Source organism: Tasmannia lanceolata, unplaced genomic scaffold (assembly GCF_043159265.1).
Source record: "Tasmannia lanceolata isolate RefF3 unplaced genomic scaffold, GAP_Taslan_0.1 ptg000012l, whole genome shotgun sequence".
In the NCBI taxonomy this organism is placed as follows: domain Eukaryota; kingdom Viridiplantae; phylum Streptophyta; class Magnoliopsida; order Canellales; family Winteraceae; genus Tasmannia; species Tasmannia lanceolata.
Genome location: NW_027518689.1, coordinates 5,552,256 through 5,573,081, shown reverse-complemented (window position 1 = coordinate 5,573,081; position 20,826 = coordinate 5,552,256). Strand labels below are relative to the sequence as shown.

The 20,826-nt window shown below is 37.0% G+C and overlaps 1 protein-coding gene across 2 annotated transcripts in view; it reads right to left on the bottom strand.

Moving 5' to 3' along the window:
* The window catches only part of XRN4 (exoribonuclease 4), a 29,070-nt gene extending 8,937 nt beyond the window's left edge, over window positions 1–20,133 (bottom strand). Inside the window, exons 1-11 of one of the 2 annotated variants that reach the window (XR_013254295.1) lie at window positions 19,704–20,133; window positions 18,018–18,120; window positions 17,844–17,920; window positions 17,556–17,747; window positions 17,268–17,387; window positions 17,071–17,133; window positions 16,847–16,978; window positions 16,540–16,704; window positions 16,350–16,427; window positions 7,101–7,187; window positions 1,051–1,143 (exon numbers count right to left, since the gene is read on the bottom strand). Coding sequence is in view for 1 of the 2 variants with exons in the window: in XM_077391680.1 (XP_077247795.1) it covers window positions 1,051–1,143; window positions 7,101–7,187; window positions 16,350–16,427; window positions 16,540–16,704; window positions 16,847–16,978; window positions 17,071–17,133; window positions 17,268–17,387; window positions 17,556–17,747; window positions 17,844–17,920; window positions 18,018–18,120; window positions 19,704–19,910 (1,317 nt within the window). In the remaining variant the exon portion in view is untranslated. The remainder of the gene's footprint in view (window positions 1–1,050; window positions 1,144–7,100; window positions 7,188–16,349; window positions 16,428–16,539; window positions 16,705–16,846; window positions 16,979–17,070; window positions 17,134–17,267; window positions 17,388–17,555; window positions 17,748–17,843; window positions 17,921–18,017; window positions 18,121–19,703) is intronic. The other variant, XM_077391680.1, reaches the window with a different exon arrangement.
* Between the last annotated feature and the right edge of the window lie 693 nt (window positions 20,134–20,826).

The window sequence follows — 20,826 nt, the reverse complement described above, 5'->3', positions numbered from 1 at the left end:
GCTTCCGGTGGTATTCTTGTGGCCTACGATGGTTCTCAACTAGATCTCGAGGAAGCTAAAGGTTATTTCTCGCTGTCGGAGTGGCTCAAGATGAAAGATGATGGTTCTTACTGGGTGTTCTCCAGAGTGCACAATCCATGTTCTCAAGTGGAACGTCGCAAGCTATGAGTAGAGCTAGACCGTGAGGGATCCACTAGGCTCTCTTCAAGTATGACAGTTTTTTTGGATTTTGTTAACAAGAATGCACTAATTGATTTAACTATGTCAGGAGCAAAGTTCACCCAGTCTAGAAACCGAAGTAGAAGAAGGCTTGATCTTTTTTTTTGTGTCTCAATTCTGGTAAGAAAACCTCTTTAATACTTGACAGATCCCCTAGCCCAATCCGGTGTCAAACCATTGCCCAATGCCCCAATCCTCGTACCAATCAAAAAAAAAAATGCCCCAATCCTTGTGGACCGTAGAATGAGCACTTGGGGACCAACCCGGTTTCATTTTGAGATAGCTTGGATTCAGGAACCTAAGATGCATGAAAAACTTGCCGGTTGGTGGTCCATACTCCGTAGCTATTTCTTTCCGTCCAGCGAATATCAGCCTCAGCGAATATCAGCCTCAGAAAGAAGCTAAGGTTTGTGAAGGATAAGCTCAGAAACTAGTCTCAAAAGGTGTTATGTTTGGCCAATGTTAAAAAGCTGAAATTTTGAGAAAGAAGAATATAATCAGTTGATCCTTCGCGAAGAGTTGAAATGAAGATAGTCTTCAAGGGTGAAATGGCTTAAGGAGACAAAAATATAGCATTCTTTCATGGCATCGCCAGTGCAAGACGGAGGATCAACATGATCCACTTTTTGCTAATTAATGAATTTATTTACGATGTTTCACCTTTCCTTTTCAAGTATAACATTTTGACAAACTAATACATGCATTTTCTTTTCATGTAAAATATCCAATCAAATTAATACAACTGGCACAATTAGATACACCATTTCCTAGTTTGACCATGATCATTTGAGATACCAAACATAACATACTATCAAAACAAATGAGAAGGACCTTATCTAAAACCACAGCTTGAGGTTCCTCGGAACTCTCTCGCCTCATTTCTCGCCTCATTTTAAGCTTCAGTTCTTCGTTATTCTCTTGTGCCTGAAATCCAAAAACCAATGCAAACTTTAATAATAATAATGATATAGAATAAAAAGGATGGACTTATTCCAAATAGTTAATTACATTATCAGGGAAACATTTAATTCCCTTGGAATCCATGGAAAAAATAATAAGTGTTCACTAAAAGCATGGGTATCTCAAGAGCACCAAATTAAAACCAGTCTCTAGAATCAGACAGAATTATTAAAACAAGAGCATCGATATCATTTGCAGTGCCAATTGGTGCTGTTTTAATAGCCACATTCTATATAGAAGGCTCCTAACAAGAACGACCTGAAAAGTAAGAGAATATCTTAATGGTGCTGTTATGGACTCATTATATTCAAGAGGCCTCTCAGTGAAAACAACTGAAATGAATTACAGAAAAAGCACCAATAGCTTACACACGCGACCAAATAAAGCAGCATATAAGAGATGATCAAGAGTTCATTTACTAATTGGGATGCATCAACAGATAATGGAGCATTAATAGGGAAAGAAAATCCTTCTCCATGACAATATATGTACCTGTATTAGAGGTGATGCCCCTAAAGGAATCATTAACTCAAGAAAGGCAGTAGTTTCTCCAGGAGATTATATTTTGAATTGCAAGAGATGTTGGACCCGTCGAGAATCCTCCAACAGACTCAAATTACTAACAGCTATAAGGAAGCAAGGGAGGAATTGCCCGGAAAAATATAACCAGTATATTTTGAAAGATGGAATCTTATGCCTTTCCCCCATTTCTTTCACCTCTTTTTATGTCGATTGTATTTTTCTCTTAATAAAGATGGAAGGAATCTTTTGGCTTTCCCCCATTTCTTCCACCTCTTCTTCTATTGATTGTATTTTTCTCTTAATTGTAAATTGCCCCCTTTCTTATAATCTTATTAAAAGAATCATAATACAAGCAAAATAAAATGTAAAAAATAAAAACAGATTTATCCATAATAAGGCATTTTAGGTCTTACATCTTAACATTCAATTAAATGTCAGCATACAACACTGCTAGGCAACATGTTTCTAGAGAGGAGCTCGTCGTTTGGGCAAGATTTTCCCTTTCGTAAACTATTCTTTCTCAATAATATTTTTGCTATTGTTAAAAGAAAAACCCCTTTACCATTCCAAAGAAAACCCTTTGGGTCTTCCTCTTCCCCATGGTGTCCGGGAGGGATTATAACACGCATGCTCATGAGAAGGACGGCAAACATATTGAATATGTAAAACTTTTCCAACTTCATCCAAAGAAATGACCTTGCTGATCTTCCAATGTGTGGATAAAAGCCCCTCATAGTCTACCATTCAAAAAAAAAAAAAAGAAGAAGAAGAAGCAGCCCCTCATAGTCACTCGAGGATACCATTTTGATGGGACTTCAGTTCTGTATCAGGACTGTATGAAACAATGTGCTCAAAAGCATGGCAGCTATTCAAATGACTCCCCTCCCCGTCCGGAACAAAAAAGGATTCTTAGCTCAAACTTACTAATAGGCCCCCCTAAATACCCTAATTAATTTAGTATTTAACCTCCAACTAAGCAATTGATCTTCATTTGAGGATTAGAAAACAAAACTTTAAAAGACGGTGCAAACTGAGTCCCTGCTTCAATTTCTGCTATTAATGGATTAGCGGGGCAGCATATGGTTGTGACCAAGTACAGATTGGCCTAACAACAAAGGAAAGTCACATGGTCAAGGCTTGCACGGTCTAAATCAATCCCTGGGTTGTGTTGGTTGGATTATTTGTTAGTGTCCACAGATTACAAAGAACACTACCAGGAGTGCATTTGAAGGCTCTTCCAAAACCAGTATGCAATCATTCTCCTTTGTTGCTTGAATCTTAGAATTGGATGCCAAGCCCGAAGACTTTAGATTTAAAATTCTGCGATTGAGCATGATAGGTTTCGAGACGGGGGTGTAAAATTGGAGAAGGATTTGCATGTCGAGGGGTGGAAATGTTTCTTTCTTTCTTTCTTTCTTTTTTTTTGCAAATTGAAGGCAATGTGGAAGCAAAGGATGAAAATGACTTTCATTGCACTAAACTCAAAGAAAGGTGTTGTAAAAGCTAAGGATTACACACCCATAAGCTTGGTGAATAACAAGGTTAGATAGAATTAAAAATGAAGACATTCGTAAAAAGGTGGGGGTGGCACCAATTGAGGAGAAGATGAGAGAGCACCGCTTAAGATGGTTTGGACATATCCAACGTAGGCCTTTGGATGCTCCGGTGAGAAGAGGCGACTCGTGCCAAATTGATGAAATTGATGGAGTAAAAAGAGGTAGGGGCAGACCGAAAATAACTTGAGTAGAAACAGTGAGGAAAGACTTGATAGCTACGAACATAACAGAGAACATGAACATGGATAGGATAGAATGGAAAAAAATGATCCACGTAGAAGAACCCAACTAGAGCCAGGATTAGAGCCGGGTAGATTCCTTTCACCTTCTTCATGAAATTTTTCTAAAAGATTCATTTAGCCGACCCCAACTAGTTTGGGACAAAGGCTTTGTTGAGTTGAGTTGAGTTGAGAAGCTTGGTGAATAACGTCTACAAGATTCTTTTGAAGGTGCTTGCCGAAAGATTCAAGAAAGTCCTACCAGATCTCATTTCTCCTTTACAGGGTGTTTTCATGGGAAATCATTAAACTTTGGATGGGGTTTTGACCCTACACGAATGCATAGATTACTTTTTTCGAGATAGCACACAAACGTCACATTCATCACTCTCATCCCTAAATAGGAATGAGCGGTGGAAGTTGGAAACTTTCAGCCAATTAGTCCTGTAGAAAATGGGAAATGATGTCTACCCCCACTTTTAGCCATCCACCCCTAGAATCATTAGTTTCAATTCAACAAGGGTTTTTAATGACCGATGCTTCCCTCTTCTTAGAGGTAGCAAGCATCCATCTCGTCCTCTAAGGATTCAATGAGCAGATTTCTCCAGTCAGTTCATTAACCATACTAAAATGATGACAAGGGTTTTTAATGACCGATGCTTCCCTCCTGTTAGAGGTAGCAAGCATCCATCTCGTCTTCTAAGGAATCAATGAGCAGATTTCTCCGGTCAGTTCATTAACCATCCTCCCAGATAGTCAAAAAACTAGATCCATTCTTCCAACTGTCACTGACATTGGAATAGAATAGACCTAAGGATCTTCTCCGTTTTCCTTGTACTATCCTTCTTGTTATTCTAATCTAGGCAGTCTGCGATTTGCCACTATCATGTCCTCTATTCGCAGGAGTCCATCTCCTTGCTTTTGCTCATTTTAGGCGAAGGTGAGATGGGAAGGAGTGAGAGAGTCTGCAAGAGAGGAAGGACAGTGATAGGGGTGTGTCAGTTTTTCAAAATACAGATGAGGACCAAAACACAGCCAAAGTAAATCATAGTCAAATCGCCACAGTGCGGCTGAGTATTCGGTTTTCTTGGCTGAGTACTCAGTTGAAGTAGTCAAATACTTGGTTGATGTGGTTGATATGGTCGAGTACTTGGTTGACGTGATCATAACACCATGTCGTCAAAGGAAATTTGATTGACTTAGTAGAGCAAAATGCAGACTCCGACAAGAACTTGGCCATGGTGAAAAGGAGTCAACACGGCTGAGTCGGTGATTGATGCAGTGAGTTTTAAAATAGTGGCATGTGTGTGAGAAAGGGAGAGGGAATATGTGATGATGTGGCATGTTTTTCTCTTTTTTTTGTTTAAAAAAAAACAAGATATTCCCCGAAGAAATGGATGCGGGTTGGGGTGCCTCAGCCGGTAAAACGTAGGAAAAGAAAATGCTGACGGGTGGAAATATCATTTCAGTAGAAAATATTATAATATTGCTGCAAAGAGTCTTCTGTTATGTCTAAAGGAAGTTGTTCCACAGAGCATATAAAAACTCAAAGAAGCCTTCATTAGAAGGAAGATAGATTCTTGTTGGTTTGATTGTCACCAAGTAATGTATTGATTAGACTTTAGAGGGTTCGAGAAGGTATAACTAGGTCTTAGAATGGGTAAAAGATTTATAAGAAGAAAAAAATAAAAATAAGACCAAATTTTTGACATGTTAGTCTCCTTCGGTCCTTCCAACATTGTTGCAAGGTGTATGCTTCTGACAAAAACGAAAAAAGAGGTGTATGCCTCATACTCGTGCACCTCAAAACGCGGAACGCATCCAAGGGTAAAGGCAGACGACTAGGGGGAGTCAACGACGACGCAAGGGAGTTTTAAAACTATGATAAAAAGTATGACTAGCATAAGAGTTTATGCTACCCATAGAAAACATATCCATGATTTTCCATACTCAAACTAATCCCACAGATCCGTCAATAAATAACAAATGTTTAGATCTATTAGTTGTCAAATTCGTTTCTTTACTACCGATTCAAATTGGACAAAACGAACGTTTAGGAAACCTAAACAAAACGTCAAGGTTAGATCGAATTAAAAATGAAGACATCCATAAATAGGTGGGGGTGGCACCAATTGAGGAGAAGATGAGAGAGCACTGCTTAAGATGGTTTGGGCATATCCAACGTAGGCCTTTGGATGCTCCAGTGAGAAGAAGTGACTCGTGCCAAGTTGATGGAGTAAAAAGAGGTAGGGGCAGACCGAAAACAACTTTGGAAGAAAAACTGAGGAAAGACTTGAGGGCTAGGAACATAACAAAGAACATGACCCTGGATAGGATAGAATGGAAGAAAATGATCCATGTAGACAAACCCAAATAGTGTCAGGATTAGACTTAGTCAATTTGAGACGGGTAGATCCTTTCACCTTCTTCATGAAAATTTTCTAAAGGATTCATTAGCCGACCCAACTAGTTTCGGACAAAGGCTTAGTTGAGTTGAGTTGACTGTCGATTCAAATTGGACGAAACGAACATTTAGGAAACCGAAACACAACTTCCAGTTTCGAAGCATACCGGTCGAAAATTAATTATGATCCATTGCATTTCGGTTTGATCCATCCGTACCACCCTAAAATGGACAAAACATGGTGAAAACGCCCTCTTTCATCTCAATGATTTTAATTATAGTCATGCCCTCCAATGGCTATTGTTGTTTTTTTACTGTTTTACGCTTATTTTATATCCTTTTACTGTTTTATAATCATACGAAGGGTATTTTTCTTTTTTCTTTTCTTTTTTTTGACTCCCCAAACAAGAAAAAATCATATGTAAGCCCACATTTTCTTCATTTCTTGTTTTTTGAATGATAATTTTTTTCATTTCTTCTACACACTATCTTTCTGAATTCCTTATACTCATCTTTACTCTAATTATAGGCTTTATAGCTGATATTCTGCTTATAATGGGTGATTTTCAACATCGAAAGGCATCCAATTCTAGTTCTAAACAACTTTACAAAGGGTAGCTTGGAAGAGGACCCTTTCTTCCAAATGGAATACAATACATACATATTAAAAAGAGGTACTCCGTATATTTCTTTTAAAAGATAAGTACTTTTTTTTAAAAGATAAGTGCCTCGTATACCTTAATTGCATCTCTGCTACATTTTAGTTTTTGATAGATTGGGTAGGAGAGCATGAGATTGTTGTTTTCACCATAGAGGATTTAGGTTGGCAATGTGTGGAAGAACTTGCTGGAATTACGGCTGGAGACAACGAAGAAGACGGCGTCGATCCTAATGATGTTCCTAGGGATGTTGGTGGTGATGACGAGGGGTACCACTCAACTGAGTATGATGATCCGATTTATGAAAGCCACTAAAAAATTATTTATGAAACACCGAAATGTGACGTCCTACTAACCAAAATGAAACGCCAAACAAAATGGCATTGACAACCAAAGTAGGACTTCATGATGCACTTGTAGATTAGCATAAAACAGAAAGAAACAATACTTTTTTGTGAATGCAAGCAAAACTTTTAAAAGCAAGAAGGCTTCATGTCAGCCAAATAATAGATAAACAAGGATAACCATAACAAGAATCAGAAACATGAACCAAGCCAATCACCTGCTGAATACGTGCACGCTTTTGAAAAATTTGATCTTCATATACTGCAACCGATTGAATAAAATGTTCTACCCTCTCCAATATAACCTGAACACAAGAAACACCTTGCATTAGAACATTTTTGCATTTACCAAAGCATGTGTCTCAACCTGACTAACTGATTACTACAAGAATGCAGGCCAAATCAAATAATTCAAAAGAAATTGTTTCATCTTTTGGAAAATTCATTATAAATGGGAATATACTCTGTGGACTGCTTAGACCATTTTTGCAAGCCAAAGAATCCCAATTTTTAAACATCCAGTATGTAACAACTAAAAGGGTATCAACTGCCACGCATTACACAAACACATAACCCATTCATCTTTTGGAATATTCATTATATATGGTAATATACTCTGTGGAATGCCTAGACCATTTTTGCAAGCCCAAGAATCCCAATTTTCAAACATCCAGTATGTAACAACTAAGAGGGTATCAACTGCCATGCATTACACACGCATAACCCATCCAGAAAACCAAATGATAAGATTTGTAACAACGATACAGAGAAAAGAATTCTTCAACCAGTTACAAACAATTAACAAGAAAATGCATAAGACTCATCATTACTGTCTGGAACTACAGTAAACAAGTGAATCCAAACATATAAAACGTGTGAAGGGTATAAGCATCTTTTTGCATTTATCTTTGGTGGCTTTGATGGCCTTCCGCATTTACCCCTGATTAGGTAGCAAGTCAGTGGCATTTCATGCAACTATTGAAAGAAATACACTAAAAAAATTTGGGTTGTGTGGCACTTTCTCCTTTCTTCTCTTTGACATGGTATCACAGCCTTATAATAGGGCTCACCTTAACAATAATAAGAATCAATACCACATTCTTGTGAAAAAAGAACTCGCATGACACAAAGTATGATGTTTGAAGCCATAAGGTTGAAGACCACAACTTGATAAAGACATTGTTTAATAGATTTTTTATTTTGTAGCCAAAGTGTGGAACATTCAAGCTCCAAAAAGAGTTTGTGTGTTTGGATGGGTGGCGGTTCTGGAAAGAATTCAAACTATTGATTTTCTAAGACAGAGAAAATTAATGGTCATTGATCGTTTTGCTCGATGTGTCGAGGATGGAGAAACTCTGGATCATCTCCTCTTACATTGCAAGGTGGCGAGAGAGGTGTGGGGCAGGTTATTAGATAGATTTGAGATTGCTTGGGTGGTCCCAACAAATATATCTTGGACCTATTGGAAAGTTGGGCTATGGCTCCTTGGAGGAAAAAAAGGAAAATACTTTGGCAAGTCTCTTTCCAAGCTACAATATGGGTATTATGGAAAGAAAGAAAGAAATTAAAGGATATTCAAGGGATTCACAAAGGGAGCCCAGTTCCTATTTAATAAGGTGATAAGCCATTACAATCTCTGGGGTGAAAATTTTTGCCATGCTTCAGATTTATTTCTGCTTACGATTTATGGCATGTGTAGTGGATCTAGTAGCGCAACAAAGGTAGTTCAAAATTGGATGCCTCCAGCCCAAGGTTTCCATAAACTTAATTTCGACGGATCTATTATGGGAAATCCTAGTCCATCTGGCATTGGAGGTATCTTAAGGGATGAAAATGGTGCGGTAATATGGTCGTTCACGGGCCCTATTGGTGTGGCTGGAGCAAACGAAGCGGAAGTTCGAGCCATACACCAAGGAATAAAGTTGCTTGAGAATGGAGATTTGAAAAAAGGTTGTGGTTGAAGGTGATTCCTTCAATGTCATTAGGTGGCTTAGAGGATCGCATCCCGTACCATGGAGATTTGCCCCCTTTTATGATGAAATTCAAGATAGGATTGGGGTTGTGTCTATATCCTTTCAAAACATTAGACGTTCAGCTAATGGCGAGGCAGACATATTAGCTAGAGAGGGGATCTTTAAGGAGAGTTTGGAACTCTATGATTTTCTTCCTCCCTGACTTGTCCTGAGCTTTGTATCTCTTTTTCTCCATGCCTTTTATGTGCTTATTGTGATATTGTATTGTTGGGACCTCCTCAGTCTCACTTCTCTTGTAATGAAATAATCTTTACCATTCAAAAAAAGGAATTTTGATTTTGTCACAAACTTCGGCGAAGATTTGGTTGGTGATATAATGGTTTGAATGGATCTCTAAAGGGGAAATACAGGACTTGAAGTAAGATCCGTAGATCCCCAATCTAAGAGATTTCTTGGCAAAATCTAACAGATCAGACTTATTGGGTTCAATTGTCTCAAGATTTATGCATGTTGATTGCATAAGGATTGGAAGCAGTCTCCCCCATTTTTAAGAGCCATTTTTCTTTTTTGCTGGATTCTTTGAACCCTATGCCCATATGCGAATGAATACCCTAGCCCCTTTGCAAATGGAATCAAGGTATCTCTTCTTTCACTCTGAATCTATTTTTTTTTTAACAGTACTCTCTCTCTCTCTCTCTCTCTCTCTCTCTCTCTCTCTCTCTCTCTGCACTTTTCTTTTTCCTCCCTCTTTCTTCTTCCTCTTACAGCGGGTGTTTTCTTCGATTGAGTGCATGTGGCATTCATTTCGGTTTAGGGGCAAAAACATGCCCAATTTGCTTCTCGAATGGTTGTGCATGTGGTTCTTTTCATCGCACGCACGCCCACACACACACCATATATATATATATATATATATATATATATATATATAGGGAAAGGTGTGCGTACTCGGTCGAGTAGATAAGCTTATCTACTCGGTCGGGTTAAAAACAGTGGGGGCCCACATTTTTGGGGTGATCCAAACCATTCATTTGAAAGGCCCTTACCTAGATAGGGTGTCCACAAAAAATCAGCCCCATAGGATCATCCTAACCCATCCAACAGTGGAGCGGAAAATGGGCAGATTTGTGGACAAGCTGTGTTTGTCCATTTTTCCTCATTTTTCCCTCCACTGTTGCATGGGTTAGGATGATCCTATGAGGCTGATTTTTTGTGGACACCCTATCTAGATAAGGGCCTTTCAAATGAATGGTTTGGATCACCCCAAAAATGTGGGCCCCCACTGTTTTTAACCCGACCGAGTAGATAAGCTTATCTACTCGACCGAGTACGCACACCTTTCCCATATATATATATATATAGAGAGAGAGAGAGAAAACGGTTCCTACACATATGTGTAGATAAGTTATCTACACACTAGCTTAAAATACAGTGGGGGCCACATTATTTGGGTGATCTAAACCATTCATTTTTAAGGCCCTCACATAGATAGGGTGTCCACAAAAAATTAGATCCATAGGATCATCCTAACCATTCGAACTGTGGAGGCAAAAAATGGACTAATTTGTAAAGGTTTAAAGACATCCATTTTACCTCCACAAATCGTAGGGTTGGGATGATCCTATGGATCTGACTTTTTGTAGACACCCTATCTATGTGAGAGCCTTTAAAATGGATGGTTTGGATCACCCAAACAATGTGGGCCCCCACTGTATTTTAAGCTAGTGTGTAGAGAAACTCTCTACACATATGTGTAGGAACCGTTTTCTCATATATATATATATATATATATATATATATATATATATGGGATATATATGGGACTCTGGGGTTGCGCCATGTGGCACCCCCTCTGCATTCCGATTTTCTACATGGCAAGTAATTTAAAAAAGTTTCCACTGTTATTTCTACTGCCGTTTCCCATTGTTTCTTTTCCCCATTTTCTCCATAAATTATGTAATAAATTACCTACAGAAAAGGAATTCTACACTAAAACATTTGTATCCTGTTCTCTCTCCAAGGAACGCTGAAACGTCACTCTAATAACTCTCTCTCACTCTTTCCATTCCTCTTTAACTTTCTATCTAAAGAAAGCTGAAAAGTCAATCACTAATAACTCTCTCTCTCTCTCTCTCTCTCTCTCTCTCTCTCTCTCTCTCTCTCCCACAGCAAAAACTCAAACGCCAACTTCTCTCTTGAAACGGTTTGGAAATCAACCCATTTTTGCCCTCTCTGTGGTGCCGTCCGATCGGATGGGTTTGACGATTTTCATGGGTTATCAAACCACGTTTGCAGAGTCTATGTTATTTTGTTGAGAGATTAAATACATTCTTAAACACGCCACAGATGCCTGTTCATTTCCAGGGTGACGTAATCTCTTCAAATCCCTTTGATGTTACCCTAATTTCTGCAAATCCAAGACCTCCTTCTGAAAGAAATCGAAGCATTATCTTTCGGCTCTTCTATTCTCATCATATTGCTATGTTTGTTCTTTTTTTTTTCTTTCCTGTGATTGTTTTTTCCTGTGATTGTTTCTGTTTTCCTTTTATATAAACAATTGAATATGCAGATAAAATCTCCCTTCATTATCCTGATTTTTTCAAATCGGTATATTTTTCCTTCAGATTTTGGGAAACTGGATGAAAATAAGGAAGGGTTTCTATATCCATGTTCTTATTGTTATCTTTTTTGGGGGCTTCTTACTATATGCTAATATCAATCAGATTATGTTCCTTAATATCTTTAAATGGGTTATTTAGGTTTACCTGCAAATATTTTTATTCTATATATTTAAGGAAAAAAAAAGATTGCTTTGGGTTCTTGCATGCCATATGTCTGATCTTGATTTTCCATTGTTGTGCAAAGGGAAAAGGAAAGTAAAAATAAAATGTCTGTCTGGTAATAAACTCTACTCTTTAACATTCAGGTGGGATCGCCAGCAAGAAGAATGGAAGAAAGAGACGTAAAACCCCAGGTTTGTTATAATTTTTTTTTCTCTTCTTTCTCTCCATTTCTTATATCTTCCCCTTTTCCGTTTTAGATCAGCTGACACCCTCCCAATTTCTTATATCTTCCCCCTTTTTCTTTTTCAGATCAGCAGACAAAGGTTAGATAGTTATAATGCAGGATCAAACATTTGGATTAGCTTTATAATGTTCTTTCTATAGTTGGATATGAGGAATAACTTTTCCTTTTATTTTGCTGTCAAGATAAAATGCCGAGATTCTGAAGTCATTGCTCTGGAATTTGGGTTAAGTTTTACATTACAACTTCTTGATATTTCTAAATACGTGCAGTTTGGAATTTGGGCTTATTAATTAAACAGAATTAAGGGGCTTTTGTCTATTGTAAAAATTACATGAGATTATAGAACTAATGCCTAACCTACTAATCTTTGTCATTTTAACAGTAGCATTTCAAAATTTTGGCTTATTGGCTGTTACACAAGTTGATTGGGAATCTTTTGACCTAATTTGGAGTTTTGATGGCCGCAATAACGGACGTTCTGCTCCAATTGAACAAAACCACCCCTTTAGACTTCCTTCTTAGCATCTACACTTTCTTTCTTTCTTTCCTTTATCTTTTCATTTTAACTCGGTGTTGATCTTGTCCGTCCTTTGATTTTTCTGTTTCAGTTAAGATACGAGACTCAAATTACACATGTTCCATTTGAAGATTCAGATATATTTTCAAACGATCATCAGTGTGAGAAACAAACCAGCAACAGTAAAAGGTACAATTTTTTTGAATTTCTTCCTTGGTATCTACAAATTCTTTCCTCTTTCCTTTTACTGTTTTCTTTTCAATATACAATACTCTCTGCACATGATGGTATGATTCATTTGTTCAGAGATAATATGTTGTTTATATGGTACTATTTCCACTTGATGATAAGCTTCATTTCTTCAAGAATTGATCGAAATATGGTTGATGGTGTAAATTTAGAAGTCTTATTTTTGTGTTCAAATGAAACAGCAGTCTTCTTGAGTTTGTTGTTTGTCATCGCATTGTATTCTTGGAGCAGTCACGTTGGATGTTGTCATATAGGTTTATCATTTGGCCAGTGGTATTGAGTAGTCTCCTTTAACATTATTTGATAACACAGCAACACAATTGATTGTTTTATTTTGTCTATTTTCCACATCTGCCTTTGCTATTACCTGAATTTTCTTTTGTTCCGTCTTTCTCTACCCATTCTAATTTGGCCAGAATAAGCATTGTATGAGATAGGAACAACCACTTCCAACTGTATATATTAGAATCCTATTCTCATTTTGTGCAAAAACACCAATTGAGTTCACATGGCTCTGTTTTGCAACCATGTAGCAAGAAAAGAGCTACAATCGAGACCACAATCAGAAAAATGAGGACCCACGTTATTTGCATCGTTGCTTATATGTATATCCAAGCCCTTATGTCTATTCACGCCCCCTTCACTCATATAATCAGCAATGTGGAGAACATGTCAATTTACAAGCACCTTTATTATCTCTGCTTTTTTTTTTATGCAGAGATGTTCTTCACACATCCAACGGAATGGTGGTGGAATTTTCCCAAGGGAGGGGCTTGCATTTGGAATACCTACTCTACAGCTTTAAACAAGAATGTTTCTATTTCTGAAGTACCGTATTAGCCATAATAGATGGTAGCTTCAATGGATGGACAGAGCTTCTGGATTTGAAAATCTCATTTTTGTGAAGAAATATGAGAACATTGATGGGTATTTTGAGAGAATCGAAGGGAAAAGTTCAGAGGAGGCTTTTCCGAAAATTTGAAATCACAGTGGAAGAGATGATTCCATGGAAAACAATGATGTTGGTCAGCCTATGCTGCATCCAAATAATATTTCACAATCGTACGGATAACGAATACAACTATAATATTTATTTTTTGGCCGCCCCGTGCATCGCACAGGTCAGCAACTAGTGTGTGTGTGTGTGTGTGTGTGTGTGTGTGTGTGTGTGTGTATATATATATATATATATATATTCTACGGTTTTCATCATGAAGAAATTGAGTTGTTTGTGACTACATTCTTTTTTTCTTTTCTTTTTTGAAAATGTTTGTGACTACATTCTTAACGTTTTATTATGGCTAGGTGTTTTAATATTGTTTCACACTTTCACTTAAGTTCATATCCTTCTTTTGGAACAGCACTTAAGTTCATATCATGGACATTAATCTTATCACAATTCTCTTTTCTTATTAACATTCTCGCTCTTGTTTGTATGGGTCCTTTTTATGGTTTTTATTACTATTTTCCTTTAACCTTTTCGGTATGTAAGGGTTTTTTGAATTGTGTTTTTTCCTTCTGAAGATAGTTCTCTTTCTTCTCCCTCTTCCGTCTTAGATTCTCATCTTTGTGTTCCTTCTTCCTCTTCCTTTTTCTTATTCATCTGTCAATACTAACTGCTATTTGTAATTTAAAATTTAGAAGCTAGTAGTTACTCCTACTATTAGTTATTGCTCTCGCTGCTCGTTAGTAACCACTGTTAGTAGTTTGTACTTAAGAGACTGTTAGTAGTTGTCCTTTGATCCAGAAAAAATTTCTCTCATTAATGAGCTTTTTGGGCAAGGATGATAGCAACTAGGGTTTTTCTTTCTAGCATACTAAATACTAAAGAATTGTTCCACCATTGCCCATGGTCTTTCTCCGATCAAGAACAAATTCTCCTTCGTCAATTAGCTTTTGGGGATAAATCACATGCCCATTTTTTGGTGGATAAATCACATGCCCATTTTTGCAATTTCCTTCAAAACTAGGCACAAGTCAACATTTTCTTTAAGCTTATTGTAGGTTCTAATTGTGAACCGCTCTTTTAGAGATAAACCATAACCATGTCGGGTTGTCACCTCAATTGAAAACCTTGTACCATTAATCTGCATCAGAATCTCTTTGCACTTGGTGATGAAAGCTTCTAATTTGGGGCAAAGTTCTTTGTTCAATTATTTCATTCATTTGTCCATGGCCTTTGCATCATCTCATTCACACTCTTACTAGGCAATAGAACTAAATCATGTGGATATTTAACATCCTCCCATATAAAGTATCACACGAGCTCTTTATGGTTGGTCAAGTTCATGAGCAACTGGATATGAATTACAGGCATGAATTACACTTACGGAAAGATAAAATTCCACTAAGATAGCTTCTCTCTAACAAGGCTCTAAAGCAATTTATTCGAAACTAAGGTTGATAACGTCCATTTAGTCATCACTCAACAGTTGGTATCCGCTACCGTATTTGCAATTCTTTACTCATCCATCCTTCAAAAGTGACTAAGAAACTTTGTTATCATGGTAGGAGTCAATTGTTTCAGGAATAGCATGAAATTGAACAATTTCTTTGAAACATAAGTTTGCAACTAAGAAAATGTGTTATCATGATAGGAATCAATTGTGGGATAGCATGAAATTGAAATTTTCTTCGAAAAATAAGTTTGCAACTTTCATTGCATCCATTGTTTTTCAGCAAACAAAAAGTGTGGCATTTCAGTAAAACTGATAACGACCCAATAGAAAGTCCATGCTCATGTCATTCAAAGCAGCATTGGGAAAATATAATTGCGCATGCACAATCCCGTACATTGTGATTTACCACTGGAGATTTAGTATTGTTGATACAGAAAAAAAATTAAAATCTCTTGAGAAATACCCTTGGTAAAAAATTCCTGAAAACAAGATTTGTGATGGTGGAGTTAAATCATGCCCCTTAATTATCCCCAGTAATTGCATCAATAATAGCAAATATCCAAAAAACAATATTTTTCGAAAGTTATTTTTAGGAAAATTTTGAGGAAATAAAAGTACATAAAGTAAGTGAAATAACTAGAAATTCAGTAAATAAATATTAAAAAATGGGGGAAAAGAAATATCTTAGCTTAAATATCCATTTTTCGAATCTAGATGAAAGTTAGCCAAACTTTAGAAGTTCTAGGTAACTATTTACAGGTGATGTCTACGCATGGAAGTACTGTCCTTTTCAACTTCCATATGTACTGACTTAAAAGGACAAATACCAACAAAGAATTTAGGTTCAAGCAAAGAAGATTTTATCACAACGGATAAATGCATTAGAAACAACAAGATCAAACGAAAAAACCACTTGACTGATATCCATGATAAGGGCAAAAAAGCCATACCATGGGGGATAGCATGCCATTCCTAAGAAAAAAGAATCCACAGTCCTAAAAAAGAAATAGTTCTTTCTTTCAAATGAAATCCAATTTCATATGGAGCTTCAACTCAAAGCCGGTTCGTCAAAGCCACATAATTAGGAAGTAGAATTCAAATAATAAATAATAAATTCTTAAACAAGCCTGAGTTGCAAGGTCAAAATATCTTGAAAGCATCATAATTATCACCAAGTCAATGTATGGGATTAAGGAATTTGAAACTGTAACACTTTCCAGTTAAAAAAGTAAATGAAAACCAAAAATCTAGAATATCAAGCATTGCATAAGCTAAATAGAACATGTATAGAAGAGATATTACCTCACCCGCATCTGTTAGATAGCCACCCATAGCTACAAACTCTCTTTTATAGACAAACATAAGTAAGTTTATTGCACCCTGAAGCAGTCAAGACATAGAAGAAAAACATACACATCATACAATGCAGAATGAAGAAGGGAAATACTAGAATTTCTTTAACGAATAAGACATGATATTGTCTTCTTCATACCTCACGGATCTCCAACGTAGGCATGTGAGGAAGAAAGTCATTGCCAACAAAAAAACATAAGAAGACAAAATCGTCCACAACTCGTTCAAAGTTGACCACAAATGGCGAGTCAGGTATCTCCAAATCATTTTCTAAGTACTCCCGCAATACCCAAACATTGAGGAACTACCCAAAAAATAATAATTAGAGATAAAATATAACTAAGGAATTTCCAAAATGCATCAACCTAAAATATGCAGAATAAATATAAACAAAGATGAATTCAACATGTGAAACGGAAAAGCTGGTGCTAGACTCAAAAGCCAACCTGATATTTCTTTTTATGAATTGGGGTGTCATCTATAGCCTTCCCATTCGTCTCTCCTTGGCATTCAGCAGCAAAATGTCCAACTTGACCACAAAGGAAGCATTTCTCTTGTTGTCCTGGAAAGGAGATCACCTGTACAGTCAGTTAAAAAGTTTCTGAGTCCAAACACAACTAACAAGAAATTTAATGATCTAGTAGGTATTTACAAAACGAGAATGACCAACCTCTCTTAAAATCGAGAAGTGGGCCTCGTGAGTAGCTAAAGACAGCATAATAAGATCAGCATCCTGCGTATTAAAAAAACAAATGGACCACTTATGATATAACACTTTCAAAATAACTAGTTAAGCATGTAAATAGAAGTATTAGATAAATAGAAAAGCTAAATTAAAACAGATAAGGATCTTTAGTTCACACCCACCAGCCCATACAGACAGTGCCTCGTGTTGGGATTGAAACCAGGAAGGTTACGTTGCAATCGGATGTACGACATGACTTTGTGTTCACCCTCACCAGGAACGTTTGAATCAGAAAGTATAACCTTCAAATAATCACCCAATGCAGAGCCCCATGAATAAATTTAGAGACAGAAGTATCCTGAAAACCAGATTGTTCGAAAAAATAAAACCAACAAGGATTACTCCACTGAGAGAGGAACCGATCTAACCCTAATGGAGACAACATCCATTGTAGAAAAAGAGAATTGAACCTTAGTAAACCGCCAGCCAGAAGTGTGGTTCAGTCTTAAATGGATGTAATATTGAAGGGCAACAGCTAATACAGCCATGAATTGAGTGCCAGGAGTTATGACATTTGAGTCGGATGTTTCAGGTTTTTCCTTAGTCAAAAGATTTCTCCCTTCTGCCTCAAACTCCTTTCTCAATCTTTCCTCTTCGGCTTCCTGAAATAAGCACAGCATCACCAGCCCAATCAAGAAAAGAACATTGGTAGAGGTTAACCATTTCCAACCATATAATAAGGGAGCCAAAAATCTTACTGCTTCAGCCGCATCTTTCGCAGCTCTGAAACGCCGAGACCGTTGCTGATTCATTTTAGCCCTTGGCGCAACACCATCTGCAAAATTTACAGTTTAAGTTGAAATATGAATCTAGTTCAGACCTAAGAGAAACCGAATTTCGGAAGTGTATATTAAATTAAATTTGGAGCTCACCAATTGCCATATACAAAAGCTTTCTCGGGCGAACCAATGCAAAGAGATGATCGATGTAATCAAATATAGATTTAAACACATCATCGTAAGTGGCAGGTGCAGGCTGCATTAGAAAAGCAGAGTTTTAGGCTTCAATGACTCTTGGATGCTTAAACAGGTACAAGATTCCAAAAAACAAATTATTTTCATAGAAAAAAATAGGGAAATGATTTGTCTGAATTTTGAAACATATTTATGATTTTCTTTTTTGGAAAAGCATTTCCAAATTTTCCAGACTGTATTAGCATGAAAATAGAGAAAAAAGACCATTTCCCTTTTACACAATATTCTTCTTATAAACCTGCTATGTGACCTTCTAGTCCCTCTGCATCCAATATCTGTAAACATTTTCCACTTCCATAGCCAAATCAAAAGGTACTAAATTTCTAATCCTAGAAAGACAGGTGAAGAAAATTAAATAAAGTCAAAACTTATAAACCAATTGAACTTCCATGAATAACATTCAAAATGTCTATGCGAATAACCTCTCTGGAAATAAAAACAGAAAGCATCTGAGCAGGTCACAAGTCCCAACCTCTTTCACCAAAATGACCAAGAGATGCACATTTTGGTCATTTTTGGAACATGAGTCCCAAACTATGTGCACGGTGCACCAAACCATCATGGTAATGACAAAAATTCTTATTTTCCGTAGGAAACAGAGAGAAACATAAAAAAATGGCTATAACAAATCAAATTTAGCTATGATAAACTCAAGCAACATACATGCTCTTAAAGAAAAAATAAACATATTCACCAATCACTATCCCACGAATCACATTTAACATTTCTAAACAAATAGGGTTTATAAAAAGGACTTAAGCATCCAAACCAGTGACAATTAAAGTAACATCCGTGCTACATGATTACTACAATAAGTTGAAATTTAGCTTGAGATGAAATCATCACAAATCAACTTCACATTTTAGGCATTTCTTTATCATTTCATCTCATAAATATAAAACTACTCTACATACTATGCAAACCCTTCCCCTCAATTTGAATACTCCCTCCCCCACCACCGCAAAATTACATTCCAACATCTCTTTACAAATGAGTAAGTCATGACCAAGGTTTTAAATTTTGACCGAAATCCGAAACTTCCGAAACGTACCAAATTTTGGTCGAAATGTCGGAAATTTCGGCGAAATTTAAGATAAAATATTAATTTTTTATTCCTTTATAGAATTTCAGTCGAAATTACCGAAATTTCGGCCCAAAAAACGACATTTCGAGCGACCATTACCGAATTTCGGCCAGAATTTTGGCTAAAATTTCGGTTTCGGATCATAGGACTGAAATTACCTCCGAAACCGAAATTTTAAACCTTGGTCATGACTCATGACTAACCTAAAGAAGAGGAAATTCAGCTTGAAATGACATTACCTGAAACTCACCTGACATTTCAATTTTTTCTACATCATTTTGTTTCATAAATATACAAACTACTACATATTTTGCACACAAAATCTCTTCCATTTGAACTCCCACAAATTAAATTCAACATATCTTAGCAATCTATCATTATACAAACAATGAACGATTCGCAATCAAATGAAATAGGATGAAAATATCGAAAAAATACTCAATAAGAATACTCTCAATAAAAATACTAACAATCTAGACGAAAAGATCGAGAAAACTTACTCTTCCTTCAGGGTGAAAACAAGGATGGATGATCCCGTTCATGTCCAAGTAAAGATTATCGAATTCCATCCCGTTAGGGTTAGGGTTTGAAACATCGACAGGTAAAAGAACACCGTTCTGAATTTCGAACGGTTCTTCTTCAACCACATCTGAGATCGTGAGAGGGTACCGATCTGCGAGCCATCGGTAAAACGCAGGAATTCCCATGGTTTTTAGGTCAAGATCTGGAAGAGGAAAACTCCATGGATAGAAAATTAGGGTTTTGCAGAGAGATGAGACAATTCTTTTTTATTCGAGTTATGGAAAGGGGATGAGAGAGAGAGAGAGAGAGAGAGAGAGAGAGAGAGAGAGAGAGATGAAGCAAGGAAAATAGAATGGGGAGAAATGGTGGGGAGATGGACAGGGTAAAATGTCTTCTGCAATCTTTGGGAAAAAATTTCCTCTATTACTGAATTGGGATTTGCTAGGGTCTATCGCAAAAGGCATTTCGTAGCTGGTCTGTTGCATGTCAGACTACAAAAGCTTTTTGTCTCCATTCACGAGATGGGTGGCCTGAAATGCGACAGACCAGACGCGAAATCGATTTTACGATGGGCGCTAGCAATTCTAGAATTTAAAAAGGGAAGGGTCTAGAAAGAGACGGAGGTATATCTTTAAATGACGAAATTACCCTTAGTTTCGAATGGATGAACGAAAGGTATGGTATACATAATCCCCTGTTTTGATATTGGCACTCCTTATCTTTTATCAGCTGCTGAGAGCTTACAGGTAATCGAGTCATGATAAGCCGAATCGTCTGTGTGCTCTTCAACATCCCAGGCCCATGCTATGCATGGGTGTAAAATATGGGCCCCACACCATTAAAACATGAGGCGTAAAATGATGGAGCCCATCCTAATGCATATGTTAGGACTTTGGATAGTGATGGCTGGCCCCACCATATCAAACAAAACATGAGGTATAAAGAAAACGTTTTTCAATAAAATACTTTCTTAGAAAGAACGCTAATGACAATGGAAAGAAACATGCTGAGTATATGAGATTTGCCCAGGACCATCGCAAAAGGCATTTTGCGGATGGCTACTGCATGAGAGAGCAGCCACCTTAAATGAATTAAAGGAAT